Genomic DNA, 20,115 nt, shown 5'->3' on the forward strand with positions numbered 1-20,115 from the left:
TTACTTTTTGCATATTTTACTGTGATATGTCTGGCTTGTGATATTAAAAGTTCTGCATTATGTCCTGTGTTGCTTCTCTTTATTTCAGCTTATTATAGCATGAAGATATGAATGTATTGCACTGATGTGTGCCCCTTATTGTTTGCCATACACTGATTCAATAATCTGAGTTTGTATATGTATCTGTGTCAGCTGTGCCCTGAGTTGATGATCCCTGTTCTGACAGATTTGTGAATGTTCATAATGTTAAACATTATGACTATGGTGTTATGTCTGATGTTCAGTGTGTACATTTAGTGGGTAGCAACTATTAGATGCAATCTGTGCCGCTGCGGTGGGGCAACACCTGAACATCAATGTTTAATATGTGTACTCATGTACACGTGGCTTGTCATGACTCAAAGTTGTGGGTCAGACTCTGATAAGTTGCCTGGGCCTGCACTTGTGGTCACACCCTACATTGCCTTCACCTGCATTTTCTGCCCCTATGTCCTCCTGCTTTACCTCTGATACATGTCTTCCTCATACATCTAGGATTCTTGGGCTATTTCACTGACATCTGCAGCTGGAAGATTACCATGTCTCTAGTTAGCATGTTGTGCAACATGGCACACACCATTATCACCTTTTCATTACACTGCACACCCAGATGTGTCCAGCAACCTGGGCCTAGCTTTTAGTATACTGAACACATGCTCTATGGTGTTTCTGGTTGTTAGGTGTGCTCTATTCTAGGCCTTCTCCGCAGGATGTTTGGTTCACAGTATGGTGTCATTAGTCAGGACTCAATTGAATAACCACAGTCATCAGTTGTATGGAATAATAACACATTTGGTCAGCATGGATATTGTTGGGAGGGGTATCCTTAGCTTATATCCCAGCTGTGTTCCTGTACCTACCCAGTATTAGTCCCTCAGGTATTTCATCTTGTTAGAATGCACCCATAAGGCCACTTTCCCTCCATTTGGCAGCATCTTTGTTACTTCCAGGGAGTGTTGCTATGATGTTTGTTATGCTGCCATCTGCTCCACAAACAACCTGGCAGTTCAGGTGTGGCCAGCTTTTTCTGCTTATGTATCCATCTGCTTCAGGATGTACTGGTGTATTAAAAGGTATGTGTGTGCAATCTATTGCTTCAAGTACATAGGGAAAGTTTGCAGTGCTATGATACGTGTACAGTACAGTCCTCTTCTCCATGGAGGTGGATGGAAAGTAGATGGAGTCATCAATATTGCTGCCCTTTGTCAGCAGTAATTTTGCCAGAATATGTTGGCAGCTGTCTGTGATAGTCCCACAGCATTCCCCATGTGTTTCTGGAATGTCCCAGATGCAAGTACGTTCAGACTAAGACACACTTTGGTTTCAAGTGGGATTGGGTTTCTATGCAGGGACAGCACAGACATGGGGTTTAGTTGCAGTCTTGCTGTAAGTCTAGCTGCCTGCCTTCTAGGGCAGAGGGTCACATCCTTATTTATGGCTTGAATCACTGCAGCCTGATTCAGTTCATTAAGTGCAGGTTGTATTTTAATGTAATTTTTTTTGGGCTATTGTAATAGAATTTGTAGAATCTGTAGTAGTACCTTCTGCTCTTTAAGCTCCATATAGCATGCACTGAGGATTTCAGAAACAAATCTAGCATTGAAGTTTGTCACATTAAAGTTACATTGCATTCTCACGATGTGTTTTGGGATCAGATAGGTGAGTGCGGAATCTGTAATTAGCCTGTGCTGAATAGCTAAGTACTTGGAGTGCTTTCAGCATGTTTTCTGAAACTGCTGGTGCTTTAAAGTCTTCCTTTGTCATGCTGTGTTGTCCACAGATAGCTTCTGCAAACTTTACAAAATGAAAAGCCTGGTGTATGTGTGTGTGTGTGTGTGTGTGTGTGTGTGTGTGTGTGTGTGTGTGTGTGTGTGTGTGTGTGTGTGTGTGTGTGTGTGTGTGTGATGGATCGTATATAACTGACCTCTTAAACTTGTGATATAAAAACACTTGTTAGACTTGACTCCCCCAGCAATTTGTCTTTTAAGGTATTATGGAGGCTGTAGATACTGGCTATGCAGTGTAAGCCTCCTATCTTGACCTGGCTGAGGCCTTCAACACTATTCCTCATGCTGTCATCATACAAAAGCTAAATGCTTTAAAAATCAACCTATATGTGATAAGATAGATAGCAATCTGTTCAAGACATAGAATATACACAGTGCTAGTTGCAGGTGCCTTATCAGAAAATATGAAAGTGATGTGGTGGCACTCAGGCCTCACTGCTGGGACGTCTCCTTTTTGGTACTTACTTCTCAGATCTCCAAGCATAGGTCCAAGACTTCTGGCTAACAAACTTTGCAGATGACTGAGGTTGTTGTTAAGTCACCTTATGGCACCCAAACCCTCCAGAATCAACACTTCCTAATAAACTCTTGATTTACTAAAACGGTCTGAAAATAAATGCTGAAAAGTATAGTATCATCATTTTTTGTAGACATCCCACCATCATACTGATAGACAACACACTAATGCAAAATGAAAATGTAGTTGGTAACCTGGTTGACATCTCCCTCTCTTTTAAACATGATGTGACAACTGTTGTCAGGAAAGCCTTTTACTCAGCCCAGCTAATTGCTAAGGGAATATTGTCAAGGTCTAAAGAGGTGATCACTCCCTTATAAACAGCATTGATCATGACAGTTATCGAGTACAATGCCCCCTTAGAAATGTATCTCACAAAACATATTAAACAATTACAAAGACCTCAGAGGTTCCTAATCAAAAATACTGCAGGCTTAAAAATCCCTGAGCTCTCAAATAAAGTTGGAATCTCAATTCATTTATTCTTAGTCTTTTGAGGGGAAATCTCTGTCTCACTTACTTTGCCAGTCAATGCAAGAACACAGTACAGTAGGGATCAGGGAATCTGCCCCCTTCCCCACTGTAGTGTGGTGTCAGAGTTGCTGTGTATAATTAGTATGGATTGTAGGGTATACATGGAGCTTGTCTTCTTGCAAAAAAAAAAAAAGGTTTTAAAGTTTTTTGTTTTTTTCTGGCAGGTTGTATTTTCAAGCAGCTGTTCTCGACTAGTTTAAATCTGATGTTTTCCTTGGTTGATCAATCACTATCTAACCATATATATATGTGTGTGTGTGTGTGTGCGTGTGTGCGTGTGTGCGTGTCTGCGTGTGTGTGTGTACATATACACACACACACACACACACACACACACACACACACACACACACGTATAGTGGTTGACACACTACATGGCACCACATGAAGTAAATGCAGATGTCCACAGAAGGCTCCAGTGTCACTCACATTAAAGAACATTATATAATGCTGCAGGGGTTCTTTAGTATAATCAGCAACCAATAAGAATGTCAGTCACTATTCATTTTCCTTCAACATCTGGTTTGAGCAAGCATTTTTGCTCCCATTGCTTTATACTGCAAAACAAAACCTAGCAGGAAACCTACCATCATTTCACAAGTCAGGATACTGCTACTTTGTGACTTTTATTTTGTTGAGAACTAAATATATATAACCATATAAATCCCAGTCTCATCTCATATTTTCTCTTCTTCCCATACCTGCAAGCTTTACTGACAGCTGAAACACTTTAAAAGTAATAAAGCAGGCCCTACTGAATACAAGTCCTGCAGAAGATGTAGGACAGTAACAGATATAGGAGGGTCTCTGAAGTAGCTCAGTGAAGGTACATTCCATTTGTGAATCACGCAGTTGTCATGGTATGATAAATACCATAAACAGGTCTGCACACTTTGTGTAGAAAGTAATTTTGACCTGTAAAATAAAGTTTATGCTAACTTTTGACAGCTCTAACTCAACTGTGTATATTGTCTAGCAGAAATGTTTAGAAACTAGGTGGAAACTCTGTCTCCTGTTTCCTGAAAACATCAGTTATTTCTCTAGATATGTCAACAAAGCAAGTACTACAAAGCACAGCATATGAATCCTTGTACTGACTAGAAATGTCTGTGCTTGAATATCAGCAAGGAAATGGCTTTTAAAAAGTTGAAAAACATGTTACAAAATTACATGGGATAAATTCCTGGCTTCAGTAGATACTTTTTTAAAATTAGTGCAGGCATGCCAATAGTACAGTTAGTGTCATACTATTAAAGATTTATATTGTTTTACATTTGCTGCACAATTTACGTGTCTGTTCTGAAGTGATAAATTTTAATGTGTTGGATCAAAAAACTGAAGTTAAATATTAAGGATCTGAAATGTTTATATAAAAGGGTGCAGACAGTAGCCAAGACAAAAGTGAGCACTTAACTTTAATTCCATTTTTAAGTTCTTACTAAAGTAATTATGCTTTACTTGCTTTTTCTTTGGAAATTGCAAATAGCCTTACTATATTTATTTATTTATTTATTTACATTTGTTGATCGGGAGTGTCCGACTGGACGTAGGTCCATTTTCAGCTGAGGCCCGGGGAGAAAAGCTCCACAGTTAAAATAAACAGACAGTAGTTACATTGGATTACATAGCGATTAACAATTTAACATAGCAATTACTTACAACATATTTACAGATGAAGAACATAGTACATCAGTAGAGAGCTAGAATCTTTATCTGTGAAGTACATAACAGACATTAACAAATGTTACAATAAGAAGTTCCTGCTGTATAATAAGTACTAGGCTTATGAGCATCTGAGCTTGCTATATAAGAACAAAAAGGTCTGTAATCTGAGCACTTTGTGCTTCTGAGTGTACCTAGTAACCTCTTGGTGCAATAAATCTGGACAAAGCCAAATAATGGTGGACAACGGCCAAAATTACGGAAGATTTTTAATTATTGCTCTTATTAATTTGGAAAGTCGATAGGATAACAGTTTTGGCATTAGCATGCATATTCTGAATGATATGAAGTCTGAAGCCTAAACTTCTGTTATTATTTAGTTACTTTAATCCTAAATCATTTGCCAGAAAAACACAAATTCTGTGAGGAACAGATCAAACATATGAAGCAAAAATCTGGACATTCTGCAAAAAATCTGAACAGTTAAGAGACATGCTTCTAAAGGACATTAGCATGAATAAATGCAAGTGACTATATAATACAGTACTTAGGAATGGAGAATGAAAGCCATCACTGCACAATTGCACAATTATAAAGGTTACACAATCTGCCCTGGTGCCAAAAGATTATTTCTTCTTCTTTAGCCCTGAAAATCAAAAATCTGAGATTCTCTGTATCCTCCCTTAAAAATGTTGCTGAGCAAATGCATCCAGATAACAGAAACTGAAAAATATCTTCCGAGGAAATGCTGCACATTTCTGCATATCAGTAAGAGTCTATTCATTTCATATTCAGAAATGCTGGGCCATTACTGTTTGATAGTCTACACCACAGGCTAATAACATTTTAAGATTATCCCAGGAATTCAGAAAGAGGTTGTGTGCTGAGTAACATTCTAATTGCAGGATTGTGTAGCACTGAAGACATAAACTTATATTCTTGTTTGTTATATACTGGTTGTCAATAGATGTACTATTGTACAAGGAATAAATATGTCCCAGTCTTATTTACATCACACAGTACTGTGTCCTTCTGTTAAGGTTTTAAAATATAACCCACACCTGTCCTACTGTTTACATGCACTGACTTGCATTTTAAGTGCTCTCACACACACACACACACACACACACACACACACACACACACACACACACACACACACACACACACACACACACGTGTGTGCATGTGTGTGTGTGCGTGTACGTGTGTGTGTACATGTATCTGTATGATTACCTAAGAAAAAAGCAAACACTCACTTAAGAGAACAAATACACATTGATATAAATAGAAGAAATCACAAAAGAATAAAAAAAAAACACACATCAAGATTCAGTAAACTAGTACTAGTAAACAGTAAACAGTACTAGTGAACTAGTAAACTGTAGGCTCTGTGTAGAGCTTACATGGAGTGAATCCATATACATGACCATGATCAGTGCTCAGCAGCTTGCAATGCGTATTAATAAGGTGTGGTGCGGTTAAACAAGGTTTAGCAGTGTGCATCAGTGCATCTGGCCACAAAACCTATCCATGAATGCAGATAGCACTTCCACATACTACTCAAATATATAGATTTTTGCAGAATGTCCAGATGTTTGCCTCATATTTGTGGCCTGTTACTCATAAAACTCATGTGTTTTCTGGCAAATCATTACAAAATCTTGGAGGACTGAATTCAGAAAATAATGAAAGACCTAGAGAGTCAGACTTCATATGCCTCAGAAACGTCATGCTAGTGCAACACTTGTTATTCCATCAACTAAGAGCAATATGTAAAAATTGTCCCTATATTCCGGTCTTTGTCCCCCCATTATTGATTGCTTGGTCCAGATGTCTACTCTAACAAGTTGAGAGGCATGCACTCCTGCAACAAATTGATTGCAGGGCAATTTCTTCTCCCTTGATCAATATGTATTAGGATTATTCTTAATATTTTTGTGTAATTCTTTACTGTTCTATTCCCCCCCCCCCCACATTTGCATGATGCACTGCTTGTTTGCATGACTGGACCACCCATGTATCAGACATGATGCAGTCATCCAAAAATGGAAACCGGATGCATTCAGTTAATAGTGTTGTGCATTGCGTAAACCCAGTAAGTGAGGCTGCATTACGCTAACACCATGAAGTTAACAATGAATACTAATATAAAGAGCTTCATGTACCTAATCCTGTGGTGATATGTGCTAAGCATCAGTCTGGAATGCAGATGATTCTGGGTTCTAGTACAGAGTATGGGAACTTATCTTATACTGTTGTGACAGTACAGTTTATACAAATAAAGTTTTACCTAGACAAACTTTGCTGTAATGTCTTTGTGGTAAGAGCTATAAATTTAGGACTACTGTATGCATGGTCCTGGGTTTGAATAATATGTATTCCATATGCATTTTACACTTGTTCCATAGCAAATTATATTTACTTCCACCTAAAATACCTGACATAGTTTTGCTGATATGTCAAAATGTTGATGAATATATAGTTCTGCTCTCCCAGATGAATAACCGATTTGCACAAGTGGCTGGATATGAACTAAGCTTGGAATTGCATTGTTTGAGAGCGAGCAGTCTGTGCTGTTTGCTACATTTGAAAAAGCTGCATTCCGCTTACCATACTGCAAACATAGTAAAGCAAGTGAATTTGTTTGCGTGAGCTTTAAAGTTTATCAACTGGGGAATACTGGCAGCCTTCCTTTACTGCTGTGTCTGTAAGGAGTTTATTTGTACTTATGTGATCCTTATATGTGTCATTATTTTAATGTCTTTCAGGACACAAAATGCCCGTTAGACATAGTCCCCCATTTACCGAGGCTGAGAATGAGCTAATCATAGAGGGATTATGCCAACATCATGCAATACTGCTGTCTAGATGGCAGGTCAATATGTCTCAGCATACAGCCCTGTGGAATAAATTATCATGCACCATTAATGATATTGGTTGACATTGACCTATGACCAGGTGCATCACCATGCAGCAGACATGATGACAGCTGCAAGGAGATATGCAGCTGCATTGGCACATGATTGCCAGACCACTGGTGGTGGGCCTGATGCCGAACCCCCTCTCACTGCCACAGAGGAATTCCTGGTCAGCACTCCATACAGGACAGCTCCTGGTAATTGATGACCCAGTATTTTCTGGATCTGGGCGCCATTCCTGCATCTCAAGAAAAGCTTCCAGGTATGCTTTGTCAGATCATCATTAGAATACTGTGGCATTCTGAAGTGGTATTAATAGTTTATCAGTGTGTGTAAAGCTGTTTTTTTGGTGAGGGTATTTAAGATAGCTGTACTTTTATGCTTATTTTGAGGTTGCCAGACACATTGTTGTTAACAGTTGCGTTAGTGCAGATATAGATGAGTAAAGGTATTACCCCCTGTTATACTGTTAAATGTGGAACTGGTGCCATCACTCTTCCTTTACTCTGGACCGTCAGGTATTCTGCTACATAGGCTTCCTGCAGTTTGTAAGCATAATAAATTTATGTCATTCTTCTTCTTCTTCTAGCTTTTCCCAGTTAGGGGTTGCCACAGCAGATCACCTGTCTGCTCATGATTGGCAGTGGAGTTTTACAGTGTCGAGTTGCCAGCCCGGCACCCAACCTTCCACAGAAGGCACACACATGAACACGCTCACACCGAAGGCCAATTTAGTGTGTCCAATCCACCTACAGCATGTCTTTGGGAGGAAACCGGAGCACTCTGAGGAAACTTATGCGGCCAGTTGGGGGAACATGCAGACTCCACACAGAAGGCACCCTAGCCGAGGATGGAACCGGAGAACCTCTTGCTGTGAGGTGACAATGCTAACCGCTGCACCACCGTGGCCGCCCAATAAATTTAAGTCATTACTATAGATAAATACCAAGATATCTGCTAATGTGTCCTCTCAGGTCTGCTGTATGTATTGCTGCACTGTCTGCATACCTGTCACTTGTACAGATTTTTGCTGAACATACAGATTGTTGACTCATATTTCTTGGCCGTAGTTCATATCATAGTGATTTACTGGCAAATTATTGACAAGTCATGTAAGATTGAAGACATAAAATAATGACAGAGATCTGAGTTTCACATGTTATACCCTTCAAAACCTGCTATTCTATCAACTGTCTATCAAATGTCTAGGTTTGTATGAGCAATATTTCAAAATTGACTATATTCTTGGGCCTTTGTCCAACCATTATTTATGGCTTTGTCCAGATGACTTGCTCTAATTAGTTGACAGGTCTGTACTAGTGACTGTACTATACTGTTTAGCATATATTGCAGCACAGTAGTGCAAGTATTAATGTATTCCTGTGTTTCTTCATTTTATCGTAGGTGATCATGAAAGTGGTCCTGTGTGCCCTGCACCACCTGATGTCAGAGTCTCATCTGACTCTGATGATGATGATGGCCAAAGTGAGGCATATCCTGGGGTTTCAGTGGCTGCATCTGAAACAGAGGATGACACTCAGTGACCCCCCCCCCTCATTTTCCTTTCCCTGTACACAGCCAGTATACTTATGCATTCCCAGTCCACTGAGGCCACAGATATTGGACAGGTGGAGGGTGAGGACATTGACCAATGAAGTGCAGCTACCACTGCTTCAGAGCCTGTCTACTCTGGCCATAGCCAAATTGTTGGCAAGGTGCCATGCAGGAAGCTAGATAGGGGTGCTTGAAGGAGGGCTGCTGTCACTTCTCCACCTAGTGCAAGTGTTTCTTCACTTCAAACACAATGCATGTTTAGGGCCATCATGGAGGCACAGGCATGCTGGGAAAGGCTCTCCAGAGAAATGCTCAGGGTTGAGTCTCGATGTGGCCCAGTTTGACATCCATGACTGCCTCCACTATGTTGATTCCATTGGTCACATGAATAACATATTGGAGCGAGGTGTGTCGGTGAGGAAGCGCGAAGTATCTGTCATGGAATGCACATTGTCTGTGCTGGAGCATCTTCTGGGAGGGGAATGTTGGCCTTGTGGGCACAGATCAGCAACTACATCTGCTGTAAGCCAAAGTGCCATGTCCAATCACGCTCCCATAGTGGTAGTACTTCCACTGGTCCATCAGGGAGTGTGCTTTCCACACCCAGATGTGGTAAGCCAGGGGGGTCATGGGCATTCCCATGAAGGGAGGATGTCCAGCAGACAACAATAACCTGCAGTTAGTAGCCTTTAATCAGACCTTATGGTTATGGAGGTGCCAGTGCAACTCCTGGTAGAGCCAGTTCTCATGGTTGGGGGAGACAACAATGAACTGTCAACTCTACCATGCATGGCTCACATCTATCCAACATACAGATATGTAGAGCTAGCGCTGAGCTTGGCAGTGTGGATGCAAACACTCACACAACAATGTTACATTTAGGGCAACTACAGACACACACACAACATTTTCATTATCAATCTTGTCTGTTTCACTTCCTTACTCACACAAACTCACACACCTTTTCTGTCAGCCAAGGCCTCCTGCACCCACACACAGCACCCTGTGCAAGTAGCTATAACTGTGCTAAACCACTGTTTTCTATCTTTTTGATTCAGGGTTAGTAAAGCTATGTGTCTGATGCACAGGGTGTCTATTTACAGAAATAATGATTACATATGCATGTGTGGTGTTGAAGTGATGATTGCACCTGTCAGTTATATTGTACTTGACCAGTTAGACAGATGCTACCATCATCATTTCACTACTTTACAGTGGATGCTCTCATAAGGGTTTCAAAATTAACAACTGACATTGTATCATACAATCTGAAGTTTTCCATGTAATAATTTTTATTACAGAGTCGTGGTGCACATCAGAAGTCACAACATCATAATGAGATATCAAGATTGTAAGCATGCACTGTATTTAACTGTCATCAAAACAGTAATACAGTATATCAGTATTTCTGGCATGTACATCAACATAGCTTCATAGGTACATAAGATGTTACTAGGCTATTAACCTGATGTTGTTTAGAAGCCTAGCCATGAAATCACATTATTAAAATTCAATGACAGATATCATGTACAGTCAAGATTTGTCTAACAATGACTACCCATGCCCAGGTGAAAAGCAGGGGCAATGCAGGGCAGAGATTAACAGTTTAACATCAAGTTATCCAGGTTGTACTGAAACAGTGTCATGGAGGTGCTTGGCTTGACATGGTTTTGAAGCTAATTCCAGAGGTGTGGCAACCTGTGGGAGACGTATATGTCTCTCCAGCATGTCCTATATATATATATATAGATATATATATATATATATATATATATATATATATATATATATATATATCAGTCTACATTGATGGCCCTTGAACAGCTGACTGTAGTCCCACATGACATATGTAGAGGCATCATTTCCATCATAATTGTCTCAGAGATAGCACTGTAAAGCCTACATAACTCACCCCGAAGCAGTCTATATCATACTATGTACAGTGATAGCTATATCAGTTCATCTATATTAGACACATGTTTGACAGCCGGATATATATATTGCTTGTATTTCTCTGAGGTCTGTCAAGTTTCTGCGGGTGCCTATTACTATACATTGCAAAGGGAGCATTATATTCTAGAGCAGACCTGAGGAGAGATGACTGTAGTGTATTTTGAAATGAATGTGATACTGATGCAGTGGCTTTGCTAGTCTGATGCAATATTTAGAATGTCTTCCTCACAACAGTATACACATGTTGCCATCTACTTGTGTTTGTACCTACCTCATTAACCCTTTTTAAGTGCAACCTGGATAACTGGATGGGGAACAGAAAATACACCCCTGGGATTCCACCTGTGTCCCTGCTGGACAGGGGCATCAGGTGCTGACTTGTTGGAACATGGGATAAATTATTGGCAAGGCTTGTAAGAGCCTCAGGGCAAATAGCCTAGTAAACTCCTATGATCCTAGGTCTATCAGTTCAGAATTGGTGAGTGGGGTATTCAGTGTTATGTCATAATAAGCTGGAACATTGTTAATACCAAAGGAAATGATGATGCAGTCATTTAACAGCAGAGCTGTCATCAGTCATTGGTCTGTGTAAGCCCCTTTTGAACAGCAATCACACTGTCAGGGGATAAAATAATAGCACTTAAGTGTCATTCAACCACAAAAGTGGCTAGCTACAAACACTCTGTTTTGGTCTGGACATCTGAGACATACATGGCAAACATGAATGGATAAGGCAGTGACAGTTCTGGTGACTCATGGGTGATGGTTCTGCTGCTAGAGGTCAACTCTCCAACTTTGAATGAGTGTTGTTTGCCTGTGAGCCAGTTTGCAACCCACCAGACAACATAGCAGTTGATGTTCATCTGGATTCACTTCACATTGATGCACAAATGAGGGATTGCATAGAATGTCTTGGCCAAGTCAAGATAGACAAACTCAAGGCTGTGCACACATGCTATGTCTCTGGTCACATAAATGAATACCAATATTTTTAGCATATGCAATCTTCCCTTGAGAAAACCATGCTGGAACACATGTCATGTTTGGATGTCAACTCTGTTGAAAATCCATTTTCCACTGACTCACAGCTGAGGCTTGTGAAACTTAAGGGACTATAAGTACATGTGTATGATGATGATCCAGCCTTTGTAGGGCGAAATAGGTCTCTGATTTCCCATTTGTGTGGATAAAGGCAGTACTCAGACTGTCATTGAATATGGTGCCTAGTGCAGTAGTTTGCTGGTTATGAACATTAAGAACACATGCCAGAATGCCATCTGGTCTTATGGAGGCTATGTTCTATTCTTGGGGAGAGCAGGGGTTACTTGCTCTTTGTAGAGGGAGGTTGGAGGTGATGTTGAAGACACGTGGTCTAGTAAGCTTGTTGGTGGGTATGTGGATAATTTTTATCCAAGCACGTGTGCTAGCTGGTTTTCATTTTGCACAGGTTCAGTGTGTGCAATACCAGACAAAATGAAATTAGCACACATCTGAGTTATACCTATAATATTGCAGATGTAGCAGATGAAAGCCTTATGGTTATCCTTGGCTATGGTTTGACATATTTCCCATAGCTGCTGTAAGATTTTTGATTGTCTTGCTTAGAATGGGGATGCTAGTCTTCTAGTTTGGGATTTAAACTTTTGTATTTGTAGACATCAACTTCATTCACTTACTGTAAACTCAAGTAATGCCAGCCATCCATCAGCATGGTTATGATTTTCTTAAGGATCTATCTTTGATCCTGTCAGTTACATCTGTGTCTATACATTTGTGTAGATGTATCAGGCCATCAAGGTATACCTTACTATACTTGTCAATGTCCTCTGTGTAAGATGATTATACCATCCCTTAGGATGGTGAATTTACATTGGAAAATGTATGTTCAGCTGACCTATCATTTTTAAATTCTGTACCTATTGCAAATTGTGAACAAAATACTTTATGGTTGGATTGACACAGTGCAGCCCCATACACATGAGCGGTTGCATTGGTCAATGCTATTTGTGGGTACTAGATCTATAATATTACAGACACTTGTGGGGTGATACAGTCTTATTTCCATGGCACATGAGATGTGATGTCCAGATAATATCCCACTGAAGTGCCACCAAATAATATGACATCTCCCACTATCCTGGGTCAATAACCAAGGAGCATCAGTCCTTACTATGGACTCCAATATGAGACTGTCACTTAAACAGGAAGAGTATTCCACAATTTCCCCTAAGAGCACAACACAAACATGCTCTATAGCCTGGGACTGGACTGTATTCTTCTGTCCACTCCAAATATAACTCCTTATTACACATTTCAGAGCAATGTGTCTCAGTTTAAGACTTCTGATACACTCACACTTAAATAAGTTAAATCTCACACATCCAAACACTTCTGGGAATGCCAAAAACATATTTCCATCTGTGTCTCTTCCCCAAAATAATATCGTAATGCTGCCACCAATCAGAGTGTCTGCATGCCCTTTTAAAGGAGTATCCAATTATGAAAATTAGATACTAAAACAAATAGTAGCAAATGACCTAAGCAGCCAGGATTTTGGAGTGGCTCAGAAAGTTATCAAGGTAAATATAAGCACTCTCAAATCACTAAAGAAAATACTGATTAATCACCTACAATGTAAGTTAATAAAAAATATTTAATAATGAGCAAAATGATTAAGAATATAAAACTGTAATTTCCAATAAACAAACAGAACTCAGTCACCAGGAAAATGAAACCAATACTGACAGATAGAAATCCATCATTCAGAAAAGCTCTACCTGATCTGATTAGTTATAATTTTCCTATCTGACTAAAGAACACTGTCCCTAATCTAAACTCAGCTACTACAACAGTGCAAAGGCAGGCTTACAGTTCTTGGTGAGTCCTTTTGGGTTTCAACTTTAGAGTACATCTGTGAACAACTCGCAACTGGCTAACTGGTAACTGAAATTTGACAACTGTAACTGACTTCAAATGTCTTCAGCAAGCTCTTTTTATAGACTATCCTAACTGTCATAACTATTCTAGTTTTAATTTTCATTTCATATTTTGAAAAATAAACCAACAGCTATTTACTAATGTTCCTTCCGGCCTTTCAGCTTCTGACAGTAACACATAGCAGCTGTCAATGTTCCAATGACATCATCTGCAGATCAGCTGAATCTGAAAGAGTTTGCCTTTAGAATCTTTGCTGAAGTTAGAAATGTAAAAGGACAGTGTTCAAGTCTCTAAAGCATTCTGTACAAACATATCATAAATCAACAGTTAAGAACTTATTTACACTATCATAGCTAGTCATGCTGGCATATAATACACAGGTTAAACTACAATTATGTTCAAAAACTTCAGCCAGACATGCTAGCACAGATGACAGTGTCCAGTTTCTTCACATGAGTTATCATAGTCAGGAATTATTGTGCAAGTGAGTTTGGGCTCAAATAAGTTTCACAATCAATGTAGTTATAGTTGTAGTCATCTCTGAGTAGTTTCTGTTCAACTTTAATTGTTACAAGTACTTATAAATAGGCTGTGTGGTCTTTCTTGTTCATGGGAGGGGACAAAAAGCTGTTGATAACATTAAGGGTTTTCTAAGTCACAGTAAATTGGAGTTATACTAAATCCATACAGTTATGTTGTCTAACCCCTGCAGAGGAGGAATTATCTTCATTGAGGAGAGATAATCTACCTCCTATTGTTCAAAGAGCTTAAAACTGTATTCGGAATGTATCAAAGGCCTTCTAGCCTTGCAAGGCCAGGTTATTTACTGCAACTGTTTCTCTGACTGCACAGATGTCCACATACAGAGAGTGCAGTTTCTGATGTTAACTGCTACAGTTTAGCACCATGACCCTTATTTTGTTGGAGTTATATATTTTCACAAAGTAACCTCTGGTTTTGTGACATTGCCTAATAAAGACATTATGGATGAGACATGTGCCTTAGACAGCAAACAAAAGCCTAGAGGTGCCAGTTAAAGTCCATGTCTTGCAAAGCAGCATGGTCTATCCACAATGTCATCCCACACTGGCAGGAACTGGATGCCCTTAGAATGCCACCAGACACAACCAATTTCAGAACATCATTTACTTTTGATATTGTTGTCTCATCCTAGGTGGGCTTATAATAATGGTCAAACATAGGGCCATACATGCCTGGGACACACATTTAGACAGTTCATTCATGTCTTTCTCCATAAAACTCTAGAGATATGTCTGAAGTTGTGCATACCAACAACAACTATGATGGATTAATAGTGGGACTTGTTCATAATTGTGTACTAGGCTAATGGCCCTGGAGCCTTTACAAGCCTAGCCCATAGAAGTTCCCTGGCATTGTGCCACTTGACGTTAGTTCCCAGTGCCTCTATCAAGTAGATCCACTGGAGTGATCCCCTTGGTGAACTTTCTATTTCCCATCCACTCATTAAGATTTTTCTTGAAGAGGGCCAGTGAGGTGCTCTGCTTGACATGTATGAGAAGTCTAATCCACAGCATGGGCATTCTCTGGGTTATGAATCTGTCACTCCAGCATGTTCTTTGATTGTGGTAATGAGGTTAAGGTCTCTGGAGTGTGTGGTGCAGAAGGATTGGGATTTCTTTAGATGTAGCATTTCTAACAGACTTGAGTCAGACATGGCTTTGTAAGTCAAGCAGAGATCGCCTCTTAGTAGACAATATGAGACAGAGAATAGCTGGAGTTTTTTGAGTCTGTCCATGTAGGACATGTGTTTAAGGTCTAGGATCCTCTTTGTCAGGTACTTTTGTGGCCTTTCCAGCTGTTACATGTGTCTAGTAAGGTACATGCCAAATGGGGCATTATACTCAATGATTGGCCTAATGAGGGAAGAGTAGAGAGAGATGATGACCTCTTTCTTCCTGGATCCAAAACCCTTGGTAATGAGATGTGCCACATAGAAGGACTTTCTGACCACAGTGGCAATGTGGTGGTTGAGGGAAAGGTTGCTGTCAACCTGTGCCCGTAGATGTCTTATAATGCCTTCAGTGTTCAATGGGCTCCCATCGATGTGGAAATTAGTGGGAACTGAGTTTTTCCCAAAGGGGATGAAGATGCATTTTTTAGCATTAAGCTTAAGGCCATGGTTTTGACACCAGTCATTGGTCTCAGTGAGGCCTTTCTGTAGGATGTCTACATCACTTGGGGAGTTAATAATGGTACCTAGCTTGCAGTTGTCTGTGAATTTAGCCAGCCAGAGTCCCTCTGTGTTGGCCTGGACTTCTGAGACGTAGATGCCAAACAGGAGAGAACCCAGGACCAATCCTTGTGGGATTCCACTTGTGACTGGTCGGCAGTCTGACTTGGAGTCTGCTACTTTCACACTGTGGGTTCTATCTGTGAGCCAGTTTGCAACCCACCTAGTGATATAGGGGTTGATGGCTAGTTTGATGAGTTTATCAATAATTCCTGAGTGGGGAATGGTATCAAACGCCTTGGCCCAATCGATGTAGGCTGTATAAACTGCCTTGTCCTAATCCACAACTCTGGTGACTGACTCAAAGAAGTCAACCAGGTTGAGCACGCATGATCTACCTTTCATAAAACCAAATTGCATGGGATCTAAAGTTTGGAGAGTCCCTATATCCTTGTTAATTAGGTCCATGATGATGCGCTCCATAGCCTTACATATCAGACTCATCAGGCTAATGGGACGATAATTCCCAGGGTCTATATTCACTCCCCCTTTATGGAGAGGGATGACTGTAGCAGTGTGCCATTTGGTAGGGACAAAGCCTGCGGTGAGGCTGTGATTAAACAGGGCACACAGATATGGCACCAGTTCACCTTGTATTTCATGTAGTACACACCTATGGATATTGTCTGGTCCCATGGAAGCTGTATTCTTGGCCTTGGACAATGCAGCTTTAACCTGTGCTGCAGTAATGCTGGGTGCTTGGCATTCCTCTGGTATTGTGATTGGTCCTTTGGGGGGCAGGGGCAAAGTTGCCACTGAATCTGTCGGCCAGTATGTTGGCAATATCTGTTGCTCAGTATAGAAGGTACCATTGTGCAGTAATTCAGAGCAAACCTGGGTATTCACATGGAGTTTCTTGATACAACTATAGAAGGCTTTGTGGTTGTTTTTAGTGTCTGCCACAATTCTGCCTTCATAGCTGGCTTTAGAGGTTTTGATGAGGGATCTCAACTTTTTGTTGAAGTCCAGAGGTCTGTTGAATCCCCCTTTTCTGTTCATGTACTGCCTTTAATTTTGTTTCTGTGAGATATTTACAGCATATGCATTGACATTACCCTCAAGATGCTTTCCCTTTGTGGAATCAAATGCAGAAAATCCCATTATCCTCATTATTTCCAGCTCTTCTTCTGTCTTTTCTTCTTCTGGTTCTTCCTCTACAGGTTGGCGATCTCTTGATCTAAAATTTCCATCTCTTCTGTCATCTCGTCTATCTCTACTTTTTGTAGGTGGTGACTTCGACCGCCTTCTCTTATTTGGAGAATGGGATCTACTATGCCTCCTGTCTCTGTCTTGTGACCATGACCACTCACGTTCATGCCACCTCCTCTCTCTGTCCCTAGATGTAGAATACGATCGCCTGCCTTTGCGCTTGGGAGACCGGCTCCTGCTCCTACCCATAACCATTTCAAGCTAATACCGAAAAGAACGAAACCAAAAATGAAGGTATAGATTCAAGAAATACGTTTTCCTAATTAGCTTTTACAACCATTAATCAATCTACTTTATAAACAAAAAATAAAAAAAGGAAAACACACTATGTCCTACACCACACCAATCGATGCGTGTAGGTTTAGGCCTCCAGAAGCTAAGAAGGGAGTTTTTCCAGTCTTGGTTCTTCACCTTTTTCTGCAACAGTTTCTTCCTTCTATTGTAGAGTTTATTAATGGCAGGGGACCACCAGATTGGCTTCCTTTATTTTGGAGGAGAGGGTCTTGGTTCTGTTGGGTATGGCTAGTTCCATGCATTTATGTACGTGTTTCTACAGTGCATCAGTGTATGATTCAGCAGTCATGCATCTATTTTCCATTGATATGGGTGCTGTGAAGTTAGCCACCTCTGTTTTTAGGAACCCAAAGTCAGCTTTGGAGAAGTTTTTCATGGTGGTTACCTTTGTGGGCGGTGTGGGTGAGATGTGGATTTCCATGGTGATTAGTTTGTGGTCAGATCTAATCAGGGAGGAATTGACTATTGGTGTAGAGCAATGGTTGCACATGTTAGTAATAACCATGTCAAGTATGTTGCTTCCTTTATTGGGGGTAAGAATGAGCTAGTCCAGGGCATTGGAATTGATGAATTCCAGGAAGCATTGGGCCAGTGTATTGGTGCATGAGTAGTTTTCCCAGTTGATGGAGGGGTAGTTGAAGTCACCTAGTATGAGATGAGAGTGTTGGGTTGGACCCTAATAGTTTCCAGGGTACTTAGGAATGTAGAGTGAAAGTCTTGGGACATGGATGTGGACCTATATCAGGCTACAACCTGAATCGGCGTCTTACCCAATGTTAGTTGTACCTGAAGTATCTCAGATGCATTATGCTGGGCTACTAGTCTGGAGGTGTGCATATCCTTTATGAATATTGTGACACCACCACCTTTGGAGGTTCGGTCCATATTCTGGGGCCAAAAGGTGTGGGTGAGTGGGTGGCTGGCATAATGGTTAAGGTGTTTACCTTACAGACGCAAGATGCAGGGTCTGATTCTCACAGGGGGTAATTGGCTAGGCTTAAAATGGCCCACAAGGGCACTTAGTCTAGTACTAATCTATGAACCTATGAATTATAGCCTGGTAGCACAAGGGTGCTTTCTGCTGCTTTAAACCAGGTCTCTATTACAGTACAAATGTCAATGTTCTCCATTTTGAGGAGTGCTTCGAGCAAGTGCATCTTGAGATTTAGACTTCTAGCACTGAGCAGCATGACCCTCAGACTGCATTTATTTATAGCTGTTACAGTGGTAATTTGGTCTTTGGAACATTTCCTAAAAAAGGCACTATAGGGGTGGCAAGAGCCTTAGCCAGTATCCAGAAACCCAAGGGTGACAGATGCAGGCCATCTCTGGCAAAGCATCGAGGTCTGTCAATCATGTCATCCCAAGCAGACAGATACTGGATCCCCTTAGAATGACACTAGAAACTTAGCCAATTGTTGAAGTTAATAATTTTCTGCTTGTACTGCGGTATCATTCTGGGTGACAGTAGGATGCTGCTCAGGGCTAGAGTCATACCTGCCTGGGCCACATAATCTGAGAGCTTTTCCATGTCTCTTTTCATGTAGTCTAGGGAGGTGTATCTCAGGTCATTCACACCCACATGGACAGTGATAGAGTCATACTTGTACTTTTTGTAGAGTGACCTGAGCACGTGCATTATGTGTTGGATTCTGGCACCTGACAGACAGCTGACTGTTCCCTTCTCCTTATTCAACCTACTGAGTGGGACATCAGTGTTCCTCACTATCAAGTCACCTATGATTAGTGTATTGGGCAAGCTGTTTTGCCTTAGGGGCTTAGGTAGAGGGGCACACTCTGTAGGCGAGCTATGTGTCTTGTGGCTTGTGCTGTGTTGTGGTTGTCGAGTGCATTTCTATCTTGGAGGTCTCTGCTATTTGGGTAGATTTCTACTGAGAGTCTCCACGAAGGTGGGTGTGTGGTTTGTTTTTTAATGTGAGAGCTGTGATGGTGGGTGTTCTGGAGTGATATGTGTTGCATGTGGTGTATTGCAGGTGTTGACCGTTTCCTCTTGACCAGCTATTCTGGTCTTGGCTTGAGAGTGCATGGCTGACAGTTTGGATATATAAGTGCATCTCTCACAAGTCTGATTGTTGGGAGGTAAGAGGAGAGGGTTGTCTGTGTATGTGAAGCAGTTGCTACACTGCTTCAAAATGCCCAAGTTCACCAGCTTAATAGGAGAAAGCACAGGGAACTGACCTTTAGACATGCCAGGAGGGATGGTCATTATTACTAAGTACTGGAGCTGTTTCCTTATATATTCCCTTTACAGGAAAAATGTCACTCAAGGTGTCTGAGTCTGTACAGAGCACTGCCAAACACTTGAGGGGAAACTAATAAGGAGACCCTGAAAATTTAAGGAGGAAGTATTTAGGCAGATATTCTGAAATTAGAAAGAAATCAAGCAGTACTTACTGAAAAATAAAGAAATAGTTT

At 40.8% G+C, this 20,115-nt stretch overlaps 1 protein-coding gene across 1 annotated transcript; it reads right to left on the reverse strand.

The window, feature by feature from the left end:
* Positions 1 to 17,160: 17,160 nt before the first annotated feature.
* LOC122794779 (U4/U6.U5 small nuclear ribonucleoprotein 27 kDa protein-like) lies at positions 17,161 to 17,608 on the reverse strand. The gene has a single exon (XM_044063402.1). The coding sequence runs from the start codon at positions 17,578 to 17,580 to the stop codon at positions 17,185 to 17,187; it is 396 nt and encodes a 131-aa protein (XP_043919337.1). The 5' UTR covers positions 17,581 to 17,608; the 3' UTR covers positions 17,161 to 17,184.
* Positions 17,609 to 20,115: the final 2,507 nt, after the last annotated feature.

The sequence above is a fragment of the Protopterus annectens genome, chromosome 2.part1 (assembly GCF_019279795.1).
Source record: "Protopterus annectens isolate FY-2018-M chromosome 2.part1, PAN1.0, whole genome shotgun sequence".
Taxonomy (NCBI): Eukaryota; Metazoa; Chordata; order Ceratodontiformes; family Protopteridae; genus Protopterus; species Protopterus annectens.

Excerpts from the sequence above, each read along its gene's own strand:
- LOC122794779 (XM_044063402.1), bottom strand. The coding sequence starts at position 17,580 with ATGGTTATGGGTAGGAGCAGGAGCCGGTCTCCCAAGCGCAAAGGCAGG.